This window comes from Aplidium turbinatum, chromosome 3 (genome assembly GCF_918807975.1).
Source record: "Aplidium turbinatum chromosome 3, kaAplTurb1.1, whole genome shotgun sequence".
Taxonomy (NCBI): domain Eukaryota; kingdom Metazoa; phylum Chordata; class Ascidiacea; order Aplousobranchia; family Polyclinidae; genus Aplidium; species Aplidium turbinatum.
Window position 1 is genome coordinate 24,783,313 of NC_137474.1, and position 20,545 is coordinate 24,803,857.

General features: G+C 37.8%; 1 protein-coding gene across 6 annotated transcripts in view; it reads right to left on the minus strand.

Annotated features, from left to right (window-relative positions):
- The window catches only part of LOC145766947 (uncharacterized), a 147,440-nt gene extending 126,895 nt beyond the window's left edge, over positions 1 to 20,545 (minus strand). For 4 of the 6 annotated variants that reach the window (XM_082578664.1, XM_082578665.1, XM_082578662.1 and 1 more), the window contains exons 1-2: positions 20,334 to 20,545; positions 1,191 to 1,218 (exon numbers count right to left, since the gene is read on the minus strand). In XM_082578664.1, the coding sequence (XP_082434790.1) occupies positions 1,191 to 1,218; positions 20,334 to 20,399 (94 nt within the window). In that variant the 5' untranslated portion in view covers positions 20,400 to 20,545. Of the gene's footprint in view, positions 1 to 1,190; positions 1,219 to 9,834; positions 9,885 to 20,333 lie in introns of those variants that run through there. The other 2 variants (XM_082578663.1, XM_082578661.1) reach the window with 2 other exon arrangements.

The following is a 20,545-nucleotide window of genomic DNA, read 5'->3' on the forward strand; positions in this document are numbered from 1 at the left end:
TGGCCTATCGTTTTTCTTTACATTGATTTCATGTCGGAATAGGTTGATTCTATGTAAAAAAGAAATTCAAAAAGTGACAAGTTTTCCGAAGTTTTTACTTTGAGAGTCTCGCATTCAATAACTTGATGTCATAAAAGACTCAGAAAAATAAACATTGCAGGAAACCGGCTCAGTGTGACCATGCGGATTCAGAAAAAAGTGAATAACAATAGAGATATCATTAAATATAACAAAATACAGACATACTACTTCTGTTCAAATAAACTTTGTTCAATCAATTTCACTTTTCAAAAATTTTACAAAAGTTACAAGTGAAATAATTTTATGGCGATTTAAATGCAATTATATTGCATTTTCACCAAAAAGGTAGTCATAAAAAGCAAAAAAAAAATTGTAGTCAAAAGCACATTACGAAGAAAAATCATAGTTGCAACAATTTGTATAAAACATTAAAGCTACAGAAGTAAAGTAGTTTTGATGATACGAATTTTAGTATAAAAATAAAAAGGTCTGGCAGCATTACTTCTAAAAATATAGTTAGGCTAGGCAATTTCATGACAAAAATAACTAATATATTTTAAGTTTGCATACAGACGGTGACGTAGGATTCAAAGAACCCAATTAGCCTAACAGTTCGTATTTACATTGATTCAATATCTGAATAATGAATAATATGCAATCGTTGGATTTGCAGAAGGCATCGTTAGATTTTCAAAAAATCGCCGAATAGGGAACTCGCCGAATCAGACCCAGCCGAATCAGACTGTAGCCAAATGGGGAACTACCCAATCAGACTAGCCAAAACGGGCCATTTTTTAAAACAAGTACTGTAATTGCACTAAACATTATTTTTGGAAAAACTTTGGATTCTTCATTGAAATCTTAAAAATATATTTCACTTAAAGGGTTAAAATTCAACTTGATGGATCAAGGTAACTGATTAGTATAGAATTAACAACATTCTTTAAATAATCAAGAGCACAGTATGATAGTCGATAGGTGTCACAAAAATCTATTAACAAGCAAAACAAAAAACAATAGTTTAACAAAAATAGCTTTGTTTATACTGTATGTAATGTATGGTAAGCGCACTTCAAATAAGCTTGGCCACTGCACATTGCATACGACAGGCAATAGTGCAACTTTTTTATGATATAATCAAACCAACATGAGTTGCTTTTACTACTCACCAAATCCACCACCGCCAATCTTTTTAGTCTGCAAAAACAAAATACAATTAAAAATAAATTGTTGGTATTCATAAAAAAGTTTAACAAAATATTGTTGTTGTTACATAACACATATATCCACTATCCAGTACATTGAATCGTCAATTTAACAAACACATGCAGACCAGCAGCAGTCGATTGCTGGAAAAAGTTTGTTGTTTCAAAATACCATAAGCTCTCTCTTTTGCAGTTATGTCATGTACTGCATTATCGTTGCTTTCAACCTAAGTTATTTCAGTGACCAACATGCTCAAGACACAACATTACTTTGATGATTATATTTTTGTGTATAAAACATGATCATACCATCATCACCAGGCTAATACACATCGCAAATCTTTTGCTTCAAACCCTTGAAAGTTAACCTCCGCAATCAGCATCATTATCCTCTAGCAGTTTATTCCAAGAAATTGCAAGGACTGACACCTGGATGTCTTGCCAAGCTGCTTCTTCTTCGTATGAACATTCTTCACGAATCCAAGGAGAACTTCTTTTTACCACCGTTGAGCAGTGGCGGCGACTCGGTCTACATAGATATTTGAGCAGGTGTAGGACAGTTACTGAATTGATTTATCATTCAGTTTGTGCAGACCACACACAATTTAGCACATAACGTATGCCGCAGTTGCAGATGGTATGGTCTGCGGTTTGTTGCTCCTTGCCACACTCACATATCGTGGATGGAGCCATTCCCCATTTGTGCATGTTTGTGCGGAATAGTCATACATCAATGTGCAAGCAGTGGAGCAGAACTGTGGTCTTTTTTTGGCAAATGCTGCTGCAAATGGCAAAGCGATAAAGAGGCTACTTAATGGTTTCGGAATGGCTCGTTTCGGTGAATCCGATTTGGTGAGTTCCCTATTCGGTAAAAGCCTTTTTCGGTAAAAGCCCTATTCGGTGATTTTTTTAAATTATCGGGTACCGTAGCCTAATTAATTATCATTGCCATTTTAGGGTTAGGGGTTAAGGAAGGGGTTAGGGGTTATCATTAGGGGTTAGGAGTTAAGGGTATGGGTTAGGGTCTTATTTCAACGTTAAAACGATAAAAAAGCGGCAATGATAATTAGGTTACGGTACCCAATAATTTTCAAAAAAAATTCAAAAAATCACCGAATATGGAACTCTCCGAAAAAGGCTTTTACCGAAAAGGCTCTCACCGAATAGTAGCAGACCCTATTGGTTTAGGCTACAAAATAGGCTACTATTGTTTTTCTACATTCCTTAAGGTACGCTCGTCCCTGGTGTCAACTTCCAATTTCCATATCTGTTTTATCTTCTATGATGATCAAGACTTTATGAAGGCGACAATCTCTTCAAGGTACTGATAATTCCTTGGTCCATTGACTGTATAACTCATACAAGCCGACTTCCGGGGGGTCGGGGGCGGCGCCACCGTAAAATTATGGTTGAAGGGCAACAAAACTGGCTATAACAAGTGGTGTTTCAAAGATAAAGTACTTTGCGAAAGAGATTTAGATCATTTAAACAAACTTGAAGAATGCCGAAAGCGAAAAACAGCCTACCTTGCACTTGCCTGCAAAACAGCAGCTGATCTCATGGCTTTCTCTGGAACGTGAATTACTACTGAGATGCGCACAACATGCACGCTCACAGTCACACACTGCTTATCTTCCCGCGCAGGAGGAGTAACTTCAAAGTCAAAACACGTGGTAGCGAAAAAGCGAATGCAAGGTTGAATGTTTATTCTCATTTCACGAGTTGTCTAAATGTCCATTAGATTTTTTGTGACTTCAAACATGAAATCGATTTTAGCAAACTTTATCAAGTTGAAACTATGGCACAGCAAACAATTACGTGAATACAGCTTGAAGAAAAAATGCATTTTTCAAAACTGTCATCCGTGTTTTGTTTCAATAAACACTGTATTGACTATTGATGTACCGGTATCGTACATACTCTAGTATAGGTCGATCTAGTGTATAAGTTGAACCCTTACTTTTGAGCTGAAAGTCGGTGATATTTCCTTCTCGCGTGTGAAAGTCGAATAGGTTATTCCCGACAGTACAATTCAATGGTTCATCTAAGTATTGGCATTGACATACGGTATAGAAATCTCAAAGTACATCATAGAGTAACTTACGTAAACTATCATAGAGTAACTTATGTAAACTTGATAACTCACGCAACTATTCACGGCAATATTCAGCTAAGTTAGACGTGCTATTTTCAACGAGGTCTTTCCGGTGTGGGATAAATTATGATTCAACAGAACGCATTGGTTTGTTCGCAATGAATGAGAATTAAATCGAAAACCGATAAAAAAAAAGGTGTTTAACACTTCAATTGCCAGCGTTTTGAAAAAGTGAGAGAAGTTCTCCTCTTGCTCTTGTTGCCATGGTAATGAAAAACTAGGTTGCCAAACTATTGAAACGCACTTTGAAATTTCGGAGCAAATCGGTGTTGCAATTGATCGGCGAAATGACAATTGCATTTACAAGCGCGCTGCGCCAGTCAGCAAATCAGTTTTTTTACATTGAATCAACCTTTTCATACATGAAATCAATGCAAAAAAACAATAGGCCAACTGGTTGATTCCAAGTATTCAGACGTTGAATCAATGTAAATATGAACTGTTAGGCTAATTAGGTTCTTGAACAAATTGAATGGCTTCTGTAAATGTTTCTCAGTTAAAACCTGTACCTAGTCAGCAAAGTTCCCTTTTGTACATCATTTTAACGTCTGGCGATGTTGATATGATGCAAAATGACAATTTTTGCTGGCCAGGAGCTAGGCTACCGTACCGACGTTGCACTTGGCCAGTTGCAACTAGCAAACATAATTATTTCCTTTCGATGAAACCTATAGGCTACAGTGTTTGGTTTGTCTTTATATTACATTCAAAAGTTTTGTTAATATCAAAAATTCTTTGACTGTTCTGAGTTAGGTACAGCATCTTTTTGTGAAAAAGTTGTTTTGATGTAAAGCAATTATTTTGAAGAGTCTGTTCAAACTACTAACTTACACGCTGAAGGCACTCAAAAGTAAACAGTGGATGAGATATATTTCAAATATCATATTTTTATTATTATTTATTTGCTTCAGACAAAGCTGTCCACATCCAAAACAACAAAATAATACACAAACTGCAAATGCACAAAGGCCACAGAGAGCTAATTTGGATGCAGTCCGTTTGAAAGCTCAATAAATAGGCTACCTACTGTTACAAATTTACATACAATGAACGTTGGAAGAATTGAAAGTATTCAGAACGATAAAAACAATCAGATGACATCAGGTCTGATGTAAAGCGATTTGAGGAGTAAATGCAATGGAGTAAATGCAATGCATCAAATCAACAAATAACTTATTTAAAAAATGAACATATTATTACCATGAAAATGTAGGACTAGCACTAGCAGTAAAAATTGCCTTTGAACATTGATTTTGTTGTGATTTGCAGTAAGCAACTACCCTGACAGCAAAATCCACCATTTTTACATTGGTTCAACATCTGCAGACATTGAATCAATGTAAAAATGAGAGATTTTGCTGTCTGGGTAGTCATAAAACATTGAGAGCTGTAAGCCTTATTGTTACTCAACGCAAAAAACAGTTTACTAGCTGCACGCATATTGGATATATGTGTCTAAATATGTCCACTTGTACTATGAGACAACTTTTTTTCCTCCTAATCAAGACATAACAGTTTTTCCTCTGACTATTTATGTCAAGTACATGATATCTTCTTTAGCTCTCTTCTTTTATTCCCGCATCTACCTGAGTTTAAAATATACTATTGCCTTATTTCATTTTTAGGTAAAATTTTGCACAAAAGTTGCGGTACTTCTATGCATAAATACGAGCAGTTTCTTTTACAGTACGGTATGCTATTATCAGGTACCATATAAAAACACCGTAATCTTAATGTTAAGCAACAGAAAGCAAGGTTGTTAAAACGAACTTTTCAATTGGGTGATCATTCATTTTTTTTCTCACCTCATATTCCACTTTACTTTCATATCCAATATTACTTGTCTCTGCCAAAATACTTATATACCGGTATGGTTTGACAAATCCATATTGGACAACACATTTTATAGATTGGAAAGTTTCAAATTAACTTATTTACAAAAAAAGAACCAATGTCATCATAGCATGGTTATTCCCCATTGGTGCATGGTTGAGCGAAAACGCCCGACGGAGACGGTTGAGGCGCACCCATGCCTGTCTCTGTAGTGTCAGGCCGATGGGGCATGTGTCGGCGTCGGAGATGAACAAATGGAGTCTGGTGGTGCTTGACCTCCATTCAGAATTCCATGTATGGTCCGCCCAAGTAGCCGCAGAGATGTCTTGTTCATCAGCTTCGTTGATCAGAAGCCGAGCAGCTGGCACGAATGGGTGTCTTGACTTCAGTCAGCGGGGTGCTCGTTTGGCAAGGCAGAGATCTGGTGGTGGAGAAGATGGTCAGGCTCCAGTGCCCGTCAACCGAGGGACAGAGTGGCTTCTTCGCGACGAAGCTCAGCAGGTTGGATGCCAGCGAGAATGGGGAGATTGTCCAATGGTGTGGGACGCAGGCATCCGGTCACTGTGCGCAGGGCGCTGTTTATGGCAGTGTCAATGTTGTGGCAGTGAGCACTGCGGCACCAGACAGGTACACAGTACTCTGCAGAAGAGTAGACAAGGGCTAAGGCTGCTATTCGCAAAGTGTCAGCCCTCGCCCCCCAGCTAGAGCCTGCCAGGCGCTTCAGTAGTGCAGCGCAACCTAGGTAAATTAGTCTAAACCTTAAAAAATAATAGAATATTTCAGTTATTTTGATACATAAAAAGTAAGCTCTTTTACATGACCTTCTGTCCCTAACATGACCTAAGTGCATTGATCAATAGGCTACACTTTGTTTGACTCAGTATAGCCTACTAGCAGCCTGGTATCATCATGGACCGCCCAGTATAAGGATCTGGACTTTGAATTTATTTCTAAACTTGAAGTTTTTTTCACACTGATTGGTGTTTTGATTTTGATTTAATTTTAAGAATTTGACAGGGAAATGGGTTAAAAGTCGTTTTTTTTGGTTTAAAATTGAAGCAACCTTTCAGGCCCCTAGATTGGCAACACATCAGGATTTTTGGGGCATTATGATGTCATGGGGTGAAAAATTACATCCCAATTGACTAGATATCTAGTCAATTGGCAGTGAAAGTGTGGTCTTGGTCGCAGATATTGTCTGTATTAACGACGTCTCTTACCGCTATTATCACCAAGTCAACCTGACATCATTGTTTTATGCGGCCTCTAAGGTTTGACATCGACTTCAACGATCATGGAATGTTACCTAATAAGAACGATTATATCTTATACGCAACAATAAAAAAAACTGATCTCTTAAAACAGCTCTTTCTGCTGTTTTGTCTCGTGAGCTTTGCATATTCCTCAACAAGTACATAAAGTTTAGAATTGACAAGTAATCATTAAATTTGAATATTACGTTTGAATCACTGCAAATAAACGCATTCAAAACTATTACTTCGGCTGACGCCATTTCACACTTCGTAATCTACGTCGGCAATGGTTTTGACGCAGCAAAAATGCGTTTACTTTGTAAACTGCCAAGCTGGAGACAACAGCTTGTCCCGTGTATAAGTTGAACCTGTCTTTTTGAGGTAAAATCACTTGCGAACATCTCCACCTATACTCGTGTATATACGGTATTCGATAAAAGACTATAAAGACTTTCAATTAAAAACAAACGAGAAAACATTTCGCCGTTGTTAACGCTTTGAATGTAATTAGCAAAACGAGGTTTATAAAACTGATAGCGGGTTTCCACTTTGCTTGAGATCATGATTTTTTGCGTTTTATTTCGATACCTTCACTGTCTTGATCGTTGTAATGTTATTCACTCGCACAAAAAGGAAATGAATTGGCTTGTTTTCCAACTGTTCCAATTATGAGCTAACAATATCAAAATTTTTATGACTAGGCAAACTGCATGCGCAAAACTAATGGTTTCAAGCAGCGGTTCTAATAAATTCGGTTTGCAACCTAGGTGTCAATATAAACAAGGCACTAAGCTTAATCAAAGACTATTTTAATTGAGTAAATTAGCGTTATGGTTATGACGTCATCACCTTTCTCGCCCCCCAAGGTTTTTTTAAAAGTTCAAAAAGTTTTACAGCCACCTTTTACAGTTTTACAGAAAAGTTTTACAGCCACCAACCTATTAAACTTTGCAGACCACAACGGCTACCAGACATAGCTTTGGCACCATCTGTGCATATACTGATACATAGGCGTCGATTTTTTCTTAGAAGAGAGGAATTCTGGGTGGGCGAGAGTTTTGAAACAGATTTCAATGAATGTGTATGTTCGCAAATTCGCAATGGTTAGTCTTTCTCACAAAGACTGCGTTTAGCGTCGCTGCAGCAATTAAGCTTTAATAGGTTTAATGTTTGCTTTCTTATGAGCGCTGCTAAACTAAACAAACTTCTTTTATGTTTTCCTTTGCACCCTAAAAGGCGCGTGACTCGTGACCTGTTATCTTTAAAGTAACGCCTTCAGATTTGACGCAAAATGTTCGGACAGGTGACTGCTGAGTGCTGACTGTGCGAACATTGCGGTTTTGTACTGCGCCAAGCTTATGTACAATGTGGTCATTCAATCACACAGCACGAGTGCAGTTGTGTAAAGTAGTCCTGAACAGAAAAAGGTGTATTCGACCAACTTTTTCAAGTTCAAAATAATTTTTCAATTGGTCACGCTACTTACTGTACGTTTGGCGAAAATGTATTCAGAACTTCCGAAATGGGAACAAGATGCAGCGTGACATTATACAAAAAAGCAAACGTAACCAAGACGGAAAGAAATGTAACCTGTTGGAAATAAGCGTACATATCCGAAAGCACATGAAATGACAACATCGTGCGGTGCCCCAATTTATACCGAGCAACAAGTTTGTGAGGAAAGATTTGTAAAAAGCGATTGTTTCAGTATGGTACGTCTTTAGTTTGTATCGGTTATTTTATTGTCATGTTCATTATGATGTCATATTCATATTCCTTTACGCTGACCCGGAACTGAAGTTTGATGACACACTTGTCAGCGCAGTTTCGATTACCACGAAAAACTAGGCCACGCAGATTCTAATTGTCTTGGCTTTCTGCTTCAGACATGTTTTCAACGTGCGACGTCCTAAGAGCGACATGAGTTCGGCGGCCGGTTTTACAAGGTATTGGCTTGATATCAAATCGTGCTCAAACGCCTTTTTTCAACGCAGCGTTGTTGCGCAATTGCTTTGTTCTGTCGGATACCTAGTGAGAGATATAGCGTAAACGCTGCAGTTCGTGAGATAATTCAGTGTTTAACAAAAACGGAAATAATTGTAACAAACACTTCATAAATGTCATGAAAACAGGGTGGGCGAAACATTTTTTGCCCACCCTCGTTTCACGGCAGGGTGGGCGCCGCCCACCAGGCCCACCCTATTTCGACGCCTATGTACTGATATACTTTTCCTAAATCTAAGTTGTTAGTTGAAATACACTTGTCAATTGTATTGATTGAAGAGTTCAATTCCTCGACATCCAAGTTCAATTGGTTGGCAAAGTAGCAGCTCTTCTACCAAGTTTCTTTTAGAGAAGTCGAGAAATTGAACATAACAAATTAAGTGTGCATCTCGACTGCTATCAGTTGCCTCATCTAATTGCAGACCAAATTATGAGCAGCTTCATTTTTTCAATCAGTTGATCGTGAATATCCTCCGCCATGTCATCAATCCGCCGTCACATGGTATCATTAGATAGGGGTACCAACTTTAACTTTTCTGCAACTCCTTCCCCTATCACCGTATTTACAAGCTCGATTGCAGCAGGCAGTAGGCTATTAGTTCCTCAGCAATGGCATGAGGCTTTTTACACTTAGCAATTCTGTGAGCAACTTAATAGGATGCTAATACAGTCTTTGATGGAAGCTGCGTAAATTTTGAAATAGCAGACACTTGCATCCTTACATCATTTAATTTTCGATTAAAAAACTGTCTAGGCTTGATTACGAATTGCGGGTGTGATGTCATTAAATGACGTTTCAGCTTATTAGGTAACATGCTCTCACTGGCCAATACTTTGCTGCATATAACACATTGAGGTTTTTCCTCATCAGTCATCATCCTGCAAGACAATGGTGAATCCAAAATCTAAATAACTGTCCTTGCGAGAACTTTAGCTTGCAACGTTAACTTTCTGTTTACATCCATTTATTTGTCTAGTGCTAAGTAGGCTAAATTAAAATTACACAATGTTCCAGCTGCATAGAAGATTGTTGTTGCGTAATAATGCGTTAATAAACGTGCCAGGAATTAAAACTATTAAACAGCACTTACAGAACAATTTTTACCAAACTGTTTATCGACAAAGTTATAAATTAATCACATTTTTATAAAATAAACTGAGTTCAGCCACGAAACGCAACTATTTTGTGACGCCCTTGGAAAATTGAAACGACGCACCAGGGCGTCGCGACGCACAGTTTGAGAACTACTGGCTTACACAATACACATGTCATAATTTAGGATAGTTCCTTGCGCAAGACGTATTGTTGTTGGAATGTTGGTGGATGAATTCGTCACACTCGTAGTTGGCACAACTGACTTACCTGCTGGCCTTAAGTGCAAATCTTGAGTAGAACCAGGTCACTTGATCTTAGCATCTTTTTGTTGACAAAATTTCATTTTTTCAAAGTAAACACAAGCTATCTTTTTAATAGGTTGCCAGAAGTAAGATAAACAATTAGACGGTTGACGACTGGGACAAATTTGTCACAGTTGACCTACCACTCTCCAAAAACAAATAATTTGACTGTGACTACTAAAAATCAATTTTTACATAGAAATTAACATAGAAAATTGTAACTGAGACAATTTTTTGCAAGCAGATCATAATGTTGACGTTAAGAGGTTAACATCTGGGTCATTCCAGCCCAATTCAACCAACACTAATAAAAGTTCCATGGGCACCCTCTCAGATTTTGCTCAAAATTGCACCAAACATACCTCTATGGGAGCAATGAAAAATCCCAAAGTTTCAGATAAAAATTCCAAGCAGCTTAGATTTTATGGCTGTTTAAACTTTAAGGGCCTCATCCCTTTTTCGTAACAGTGGACCGCCGCATTCATTTTCAATGGTTTTTGAAGGCATTAATAATTATGGGTATTTCTGGGCTGCTCTTTCAGAATCTGCTGTCATAATTGGGCTAGGATGTGTTGATAAAAAGTTACAGGCATCTCAAAACTGGATTTTTGTTGGTCAAAATGTAAATTTTTCATATTTTGACCATCAGCTGTGAGTCCCCCTCTTGGCCAACATCACCAAATTTGTGTAATTTAGGCAATAAGCATTGTGTAGAAGCAAGAAAAGCAAAATGTCTAGATACAAACAGGAAATAATGGTTTTAGAGGCTACTGAAAATGGACACCACTTAAAAAATACCCCTCGGGGCCCCCTTTTCCGGGGGGTAGATACTAGATAACCATGTAGATGGTACCCCAGAGTGATGAAACTTTCACCACTTAAAGATACATGTCTTGGCTATGCCTGATATAAATTAGAACATCTCAACTCAACTCCTTCCTATATTACTCAGCTATTGAAAAGAAGCAGTTTTCCTGTACTCGGCCTGTACATTTTTAGGGTCATTCCATATCGAAACAGCCAATATGAAGATATCTTGTATATAGTATTATAGTACTTCTCAGATTTTGCTGAAAAGTTGCCGTACTATGCCTTAGGCTACAAAACGAAAAAAATCCTAGATCAATATTCGAGCGCTACCCTCATTTTTGACTAGGGAGGGGGGGTAGCAAATAGAAATTTCAGCCATTTCAGAGCCCCATAACTTTTATTGTAATTGTAGTAGAAGACTAAAAATTGCTGTGCTAGTTCATTATAAACTATACCACACAATTAAGTAGTAGAAAACAACATCTCTTGATACATAAGTGATGCGTCTACTACCCAAACCAATCAAAACATTTCTCTAAAACCTAATTATTTGTAATATTGGGAAACTTTTCTTCTGCCAACTTGAATTTGGGAGTTGTGGTGCCATTAACAGAGATGTTATGGGGGTTTGAAAACCCTATCAGGCAGAAATGGCCCTTTTTACTCGTATGTTTAGACAGAGCCCCAAAATGACCACGTGGGCATTTTATGGTCATGCAGAAAGTTATACCAGACAAAAACATACATTTATTCTTTCATTTCATGAAATAAAATCTTTGATTATCAAACTCCTTCACTATAAATTTTATGTCTTTAAAATGTAACATTTTGGTCATTTTTGGCAAATAATCTCAAGTCCGTAATGTAGGTCAGAGAAAATTCAACAATGATTTATCATGAAAACGGTGAAAATAATTAGGTACTATGCTTAGTGATCATGAACATTGGAATACTGACACTGCTTACCATTAATTTATGTTCAAAATGATGCTTTCACCTCTTCTCACCTATAAAAAAGTACCCACCTGCTATCAATGAGCTATGATGTGGAGATAAAATTTAGATAAAAAAGCATCATAAAAAAGAAAAAGTGCCTATATAGTGACGTCATGACCGGTCAAATAGTGTTTCAGATTAAATGACTGGAGCCAGTCAAATAGCCACTGCCTAATTTTTACTTGTTTATTCCATAAAAATTGCTTTTTTACATAAACAAAGCAACCACGTAGGCTATTATTGAGAATCTTGATTGCTAAATATTATATATATACTGTATATACAGACAAAATCGGTTAATAGTATACTGCTTAAACGTATCAATCGTTTATTTGAATCAAAACCTGAAATCCCAAACCAAATCCAATCTAATGTTAAGTAAAAACATCGGTTAAACGAATACCGCTTAAAAGAATAAGTCGGATAAAAGCATCAGGATTTGCTTCTAGTTTGCATACTTCATTCATTTAATCGTATAATTGTGCCTGTTTGTGAAAAGAGAATGTCTCTTTTTTGCTTCACATAATTGTCTGCAATGTTTAAAGGCGAAATGAAGCAGAGGTGAGACATACGCATGCGATCAAAACAAAGACAAGTGTCTGTAATCCCAGGCCATAATCTTATGTGCTAGACATCGCACTACAAAGAACCGATTTTCGCACAGCTGGGCTTCATTAAAACATAAAAGCAGACAAAGGGAATAATCACACTTCCCAATAAAGAAGTTTAAATACTTTTGATGTTATCCGTCGGCGACTGGCCTTCCAAGGAATGGACACGGAAAAATTATTTCGGCTTGAGAGGGAAGTGTTGGAAAGCATGTCCAAAAGTTTAAACCAGAAAACTTTGGAGAACTTTTTTTTAAATTGCTGAAAAAAAGTAGCCTACTGTTGTGAAATGCAGTGCGTAATTTCATTTGTGCACTTTCGTTCAGTTGAAGAACATTGCAACTTGAAAAATTCAGACTTGAAAAAAAAAACTTTGCGATTTCAAAACAAACAAAACACAAACAGCGCAAAAGACTTGAAAAAAAAAAACTTTGCAATTTCAAAACAAACAATGAGTGTGAGCCGTGTTTTTCTACCATACCACTATTTTCGTAGGCCACGTTCCATACTCACAACTACACAGCTGGTGCGGAGCTAAAAATAGCACGGTTGAATCAAAAACGTCAACGTCAAAGTTCGCGTTGTGACGTCACAAAGATCGGTTAGATTAAAAGAAGTCCGATTGCCACAGTTTGCAGAAAAATGCTTTGATCGTAAATGCTCTCCCAGTCAGCAAAGCTGGTCTTTTTTACATTGTTTCAACGTCTGCAGATGATAAATCATGGAAAAAGGACCAGTTTTGCTGGCTGGAACATAGAAAATGGCAGAACGGCACACTCATTTCTCGACCAAACGTCAGGTCAAACAAAGCAACAGCAAAACTTATAACAGTTTCACCACCATTCCATACATACAGGGAGTTTCTGAGTCGATAAGACGAGCATTGAATCGCGCCGGAGTTAAAGTTGCTATGAAACCATTTCCAACAATCGGCAACATTTTATCTCTACCAAAAAACTCTACCCCTTTTCACAATAAATGTGGTGTTGTTTATGAAATTCCGTGTAATGATTGTGATTTGTGACGCAGTTTATATTGGCCAAACTGAACGTACCGTAGTATAAATTCCCAGGTCAAAGAACATCGCAGAGCTGTCAAAACTATGGAACATGAAAAGTCAGCCCTTTGTTCACACATGCTAGAAGAGGATCACAAAATTAACTGGTCAGAAAAAAAAATTTTGAAAAATGAAAGTAATTATTATCAACGCACCACTGCAGAAAGTTGCTTCATCAACATTACATCCAGGGCTGCGATTTTTTCTTTCTTGTCGAACGACCAAAAATTTTTCGCTTGTTTGTCGAATAGTAATATGACGTCACAAGAGTCATATTATAAGCGGTTGGCCGCGAGTTACCGTACCACACAAGTTGTGTGGTATCAAAGTCACTTACTTTAAGTTTTTAATCGCACGCTGGCTGAGTGATTGCAAAGGAGTATCAAGCGCTAAGTTATGTACCTACCGGACATGTAACAGCCCTCGAAATTAGCTTCCATCTATGACGGCAAAAACATTGCCGTCGCTAAATCAACACACCTTGGATTGCGGCGACAATTGCCGTATGCTTTAATGTTTAATCAAACGAAATTTTATGCGCTTCTTCATCGCGTGTCACACGATGGTAGCCCAGAGCATCACGCAAGCTATTTCAAGCGCTGACAATGCTCTTGTGAACTGCAAAAAGTTTGCAACCTTATATCAACTTATTGTTACGCAAAAGTTATTCTTTCATTGAATGCTTATTGTTTACCGGTGTCGTTGCGAATATAAATCATAGTGAAAGAAGATACAGTTAAATAGTGGAATTCACCTGCTATTACCAAACAGAAGGAAAAGTTAGTGTGGTATTTTGCAAAATGTGTAAAGAATTTTATGACGGAAACAAATCAGAATTAGAAAAGCAAGGGGTCCAGTTATGAAAGTAGTACGAAATTTTATAAATGGTTCTTTGGCAGTAAAGTAATGCTTCCGATCATATGGCATCGCTGGTTCATGAACGGGCAGTTTTGCGTCGTCAAGTATTCCAGTGACGACACGACAACCTCATCCTCCGATACAGCATCTGATGATTCCGATTATGACAGCTAGTTCTTTATCAAACAGACTCGTGTTTGCTCGCAGTATCTCCATTGTGCCGAAATTATGTTAGTGTAAACGTAAATCGAGGCAATCATCTCGCAGTGAGATATTAATTTGTTACCGGTACCTGGTTGAACAATAAACGTTATTTTATGATAATTCAACGTCGCTAGATGTCGAATTAATGTAAAACAAACGTAAATTTCTTCTTGGGCATTGTGACGCAGGCAACAAAATTCGTTATTTTTGCATTGACTTCATGTCTGTAGACGTTGAATCAATGTAAAAATGATGATTTTTGCTTTCTGGGTACGCAATGTAACCCGCCAGGAAAATTAAATAGATTTGTGCTGACTCGAACGTTGAATCAACTCAAAATTAACTTACTTTTTCCCCCCGAGGTATTTAACGTAACAGCGTGCGTATCGCTATTTTTGGTATTATTACATCAAAATAAATCAAACAGTGCGGTCGTGATAGACTACTCTAGTATATTTTTCGCGTCTCGTTTTTTCGATTCAACGTCTGCAGACGTTGAATCAATGTAAAAACGAAGGGTTTTGCTAGCTGGGTTGTGTGCTTTTGGGAATACAAGTGCAAAATCGCCCATTACGTTATCACAGAAACCCTTTTAGTTGGTGGAAGTCGAGTTGCAACCGTGCTTATCTGTCGACTATTCTTTATTCACATTGCAAAACATTTCTGCAATCTTGGAACAAGTGCGTAAGTCAGACATAAATACAAACTTGCTAACACGTTGACAACTAAAAGTAGCCTACTTCGGTTATTTTATCTATAAAAGAAACACGTTGTGTCGAATAGCACGAAACGTGTGTGGCGAAATGTTTGATGGCAGGCGTTAGAACTTCGATCAAAGCATTTTCCCGCAGTGTTCAAAATGTTCTGGAAGAGAACTCCTTTCCAAGTTTCCATAAAAATAGCGGCTTTTTTCATCTGTATTTCTGAACATCTGGTCGGAAACTAAGCTGTTTTCTACATGTGAAAAACTTTCATAGCAAGTATCTAACAGTCATTTTACCACAGCAATATTGGAAATTGGCTCAAACGGCAAAACACAAACTGGCATAGACGTTGACAACTCAACGTAGCCTAGGTTATGTCATCTATAAAAGAAACCCATTGTGACGAATAGCACGAAACGTGTGTTGCGAAATGTTTGATGCCAGGCGTTGGAACTTCAATCAAAGCATTCTCCCGCAGTGTTCAAAATGGCGGCGCTGACGCCTTGGGAGTTTCTCGTGTGAAGCGTCGCTTTTAGACCTTGCTTTGAAGTAGGCTACCTGGCGCAAGAAAGTTTATGTAAGTCAGCACTCTTATGATTGCATCACGTGCTGGAAACTTTGAACGACAAAAATTTTTTTACCAAAACCTTATAAATCATTATTGTCTTGACATGCAGGCTTCAAGCCTACTTACACACAGTTGGAAACGTTATTGCAATCTAATTTTGTCTCGAATTTCTAGTGGTCTTCAGTGCTTCAAATTTATGTTTATTGTTGGAAGTTTTTTACATAATTTAACGTCGAAAGTAACCACACATCATTAGCCAATCTTTAAAACATTGTGTTCGGTTCTATTTCTCTTGCCTTCAATCGCACTTTTTTCTGTTGGTCGTCACTACTTCGAATTTTTATGTTTATTGTTGGAAGTTTTTACGTAATTTAACGTGGAAAGTAACCGCTCACTTTTATTGGCCAATTTTTAAAATATTGCGTGTTTTATTTTTTCTTGCCTTCAATCGCACTGCAGTATATATTAACTTGGTGAAATTTTATTTTGTATGTTATTCGCTCTGAGGATGCGCATTGTCATGGTGCGCGAAACGTCAGTGAAGCAATAAATCATCTTATTTGTTGTTAAATAATTTACTTTCCATTTCATCAGATGAACGTAGCAACTAGTGCTAGAAACGATAATTGTCCTGATGAACACCCAAACTTTTCAGTATTCAGCTTTTTCGTGTTTAGGGGAATGAGCATACTGAAAAAAGGGTGCAACCTAGTTCGTACCCTAAGTTCGTACCCTGAAAAGATCGAGAGAAAAACTTAAAAAAAGCCGAAGTCGCTGATTGCAGTTTAACAGCACAAAGCCGAAGTTGCTGATCGGAGTTTTCACAAACAATTCAAGGGTTAGCGGAAACTGCGGAAAAATATTTGCGGAAACTGCGATCAGCGAGGGTTTGAGTCAAAAAGCATAGATTACTCGATGGTTAGAGTTTGGGTAAGCAGAAACTGCGGAAAAATGTTTGCGGAAACTGCGATCAGCGAGAGTTAGAGCATAGATTACTCTATGGTTAGAGTTAGGGTAAAGGTTAGCGGAAACAGGTGCAACCTAGTTAGTACCCTGAACAGTTCGTACCCTCATTTCGTACCCTGAAAAGATCGAGAGAAAAAATTAATAAAAGCCTAAGTCGCTGATCGCAGTTTCTGCAAATTTTTTAAATTTTCCCCCTGAAAAGATTGAGAGAAAAAATAGCACAAAGCCGAAATCGTTAATCGCAGTTTTCGCAAACAAACAAACTGAAAAGATCGCAAGAAAAAAAATAGAACAAATCCGAAATCGCTGATCGGAGTTTCCGTTGTTTCGCAAACATTTTAAAATTTCCGGTAATGATCCTAACAGTTTGCCGAAGTCCTGATCGCAGTTTCAGCAAACATTTTAAAAGGGTTAGAGTTTAGGGTTAGGAAAAGATCGAGAAAAAAAATTTAAAAATAGCCGAAGTCGCTGATCGGCAAACAAACAAACTGAAAAGATCGGGAGAAAAAAAATAGAACAAAGCCGAAGCCGCTGATCGCAGTTTCAGTTTTTTTGCAAACATTTTAAAATTTCCGGTAATGATCCTAAGAGTTTGCCGAAGTCCTGATTGCAGTTTCAGCAAACATTTTAAAAGGGTTAGGGTTTAGGGTTAGGAAAAGATTGAGAAGAAAAAATTAAAAATAGCCGAAGTCGCTGATCGGCAAACAAACTGAAAAGATCGAGAGAAAAAAATAAAACAACGCCGAAGTCGCTAATCGCAGTTTCAGTTTTTCCGCAGTTCCGAAGTTGCTGATTGCAGTTTCCACAAACATTTTAAAAGGGGTTAGGGTTGGTAAACAATCAAGAGTAAAAAATTAAAAAAAGCCGAAGTCGCTTATCGGAGTTTCCGCAAAACAAACACTGGGCAGTCGCCATGGATTGTTACACCATGGGTCTCGGGGAACACTGGTCTTGATCACACACCAAACTAACAAGTGGGTCCACGTCCCACCTCATGGGCAACAACCTCGACTGGTTGGCTAAAACTTGTTAGAAATCCTGCTGCCTTGCAGGAAATACTTGTTTAAGTAAAGGCTAGGCCCACCGCCAATAACTGTGGTTAGCGTCAGGAAGGGCATCCGGCTGGAAAATCTATGCTCCAAAATATTATTTAAATGCAGCAAAAGCTAAAAATGGCCCCTAGTCCCCAGCAGCCCTTAGATGGGCAAGGGGTGCGAAGAATCTCTGGGTTCCAAGAAAACAAAAAAAAAACATTGAAAAAAGATTATGGTGTTAGAATCGGATGCTGGAATGTGGGAAGTTTGTGTGGTAAAGGAACTGAAATATGTGAAGAACTAAGAAAAAGAAGGGTGGATATTAGGGTGGATCAAAAAAATCGAATTTTTGAGTTCAGCTTAGTGCATTTGCCAAAAGATGCAGTTTGGGCTATCTTTTACATTGGTACATGAAAAAACATTTTTTGACCCCGTTTGACCCCTATCCAAGAGCGCTCTAGTGGCCGCTGAGCCAAAATTCCTTAAATTAGCCATAATACCTTTTCTAGTGGGTGTAGGCTAATGATTTTGGTGTCTAACCCCACTAAATCAAGTCTTAGGAAGTCACTTCTGCAGCCTAAAATGATGCACGGGCAGCCAAAATTGCATAATGACATTTTTGCTCTAAAAAGGCATTTTATGGGAAAGAAATGGCATTTTTAGATATTTTGGGCAGTTTTATGGATGAAATACTAAAAAAAGTGTAACCTAAGTAAAACACACTAGGGTGTGACCATTTGTGTGCAAACTGGCCTCTAGTCCAATGAGGTGGTGAGGTGATATGAGGTCCAATAGACTACAGAAGCATACGATAGTGCAGCTGCATGCCGCATATATATTTATTTGATAGTGTAAACTTAACTATTGCATTTATTACAGCTTTAGATATTGTTTATTTCAATGTTTATAAATATCTGATCACACTTAACTTAATTGAGTTTGTATGATGTTTAATAGAGGCAAAACTTGCATTTGGCTTCTGAATAAGCATCCCATTGAACACATCCTGAGTAGTGTGCACACAACCTCCAAGGTTGTTTTTTACTTTTTTTTGCACTTATTGACTTGTAGATTTGTGAAATTGTTCCACTAGCCAAGAATCTTTGCTGGTCCAAAAATCAGTAGAATTGGGGCACGTTTATGTGGGCCACCATCCCATTCAAATTTTCAGGTTTGCCATTAAGTAAATATTGAATTACCGGTATTTTCACGCTTCTCAACAGAATTTGTATGTTTCAACAAAATAATATGCATAAAACTTTTGCCTGTTCAACTATCTATCGTACAGGGAATTAAAAGAATATGCTTGTCTATACGAGTTGTCTGTGAATTCACATTTTTTACGCGTTGGAATAGCTAAAAATACAACTCCAGTGAGCGGAAGTGGTCTAAGATTCTAATTTCGCACTGGAAATAGATCAAATACACATAGAAAGTTACCAATAGGCTAATAAGTTTGCTACATGAAAGCCTGGTATTGAATCTGTATGTATACAGTAACTGTAAACTTTTACTAACACATTTCAGGCCTCGAAACAACTTTTTTTTTCCGGTGGCCAAACGTGTCCGACTGAAGCAAGCTGTTCGGCGGCCAATCACAAGCACATGGCGGCCATCGGAACTTCGACGCGCATCAACATACAGTCTTCAAAATTAGCACATTTTTACTTCAAACGGCAGAAACGTTGCCGAGGCCAAGCGACAAAAGTTAAAATTGCCTCGGCAATTGCTGTGAACGTTTATTACGAAACAATTGTACCAAACCATGTAAAACAAGAAGCGAAAAATATACTAGAGTAGTCTATCACGACCACACTGTTTGATTTGTTGTGATGTAATAATCCCAAAAGTAGCGATAAAGCGAGCAACAAGATACGCACGTCGCACGCTGTTACAGTAATTCACGTTAAATAATTCACGGGCAGAAAAGTAAGTTAATTTTGGGTTGATTCAACGTTCGATTCAGCACAAATCGATTTAATTTTCCGGCGGGTTATACTGCGTAACAACAATGCCCAATAAGAAATTTACATTTGTTTTACATTAATTCGACATCTAACAACGTTGAATTATCATAAAATAACGTTAATTGCTCAACCAGGTACCGGTAACAAATTAATAGCTTCCCGCGAGAAGATTGCCTCGATTTACGTATACACTAACATAATTTCGGCACAATTGGGATACTGCGAACAACACAAAGTCTGTTTGATAAAGAACTAGCTGTCAGAATCAGAATCATCAGATGCTGTATCGGAGCACGAGGTTGTCGCGTCATCACTGGAATCAGACACATCAAGAGGCTCATCGCTTGGCTGTAAATCTACACTGTCTTCACCTGGTCCGTCGCCCAAAAAATACAATCTTGGAGATAAATACGAAAAGGTTTGGTTGTTATCAGGACAATTATCATTTCTAGCGCTACTTGCAACGTTCATCTGATGAAAGTGAAAGTAAAAGCAACGAGAAGCAGACTGATTTATTGCTTCACTGACGTTTTGCGTAACATGACAATGCGCATCTTCACAGCGAATAACATACAAAATAAAATTTGTTGAAGAAAGCACTCAAGAACATGGGTTAGCAGGTTAAAACAACATATAAATTCAGCACCATCTACAAAACCAAGAAGGCTTGATAAAATGAAGTTTATACTCACAATTTTCCATCGGTCTTTAATGTAAACACCACTGTCCAACAGTAGAGAGAAATTTTCTAAAGGCATGCTTTAAATATGGCATTATTCTTTAATGATTCCCAACAGCATTGTTGCACATGAAAAACAATTGTAACAAACAGAAAACTGATTTTAACATCAAACACTTGAATGGTTTAACCAGAAATATCCACTTCTTGCATGGTTCTATAAAA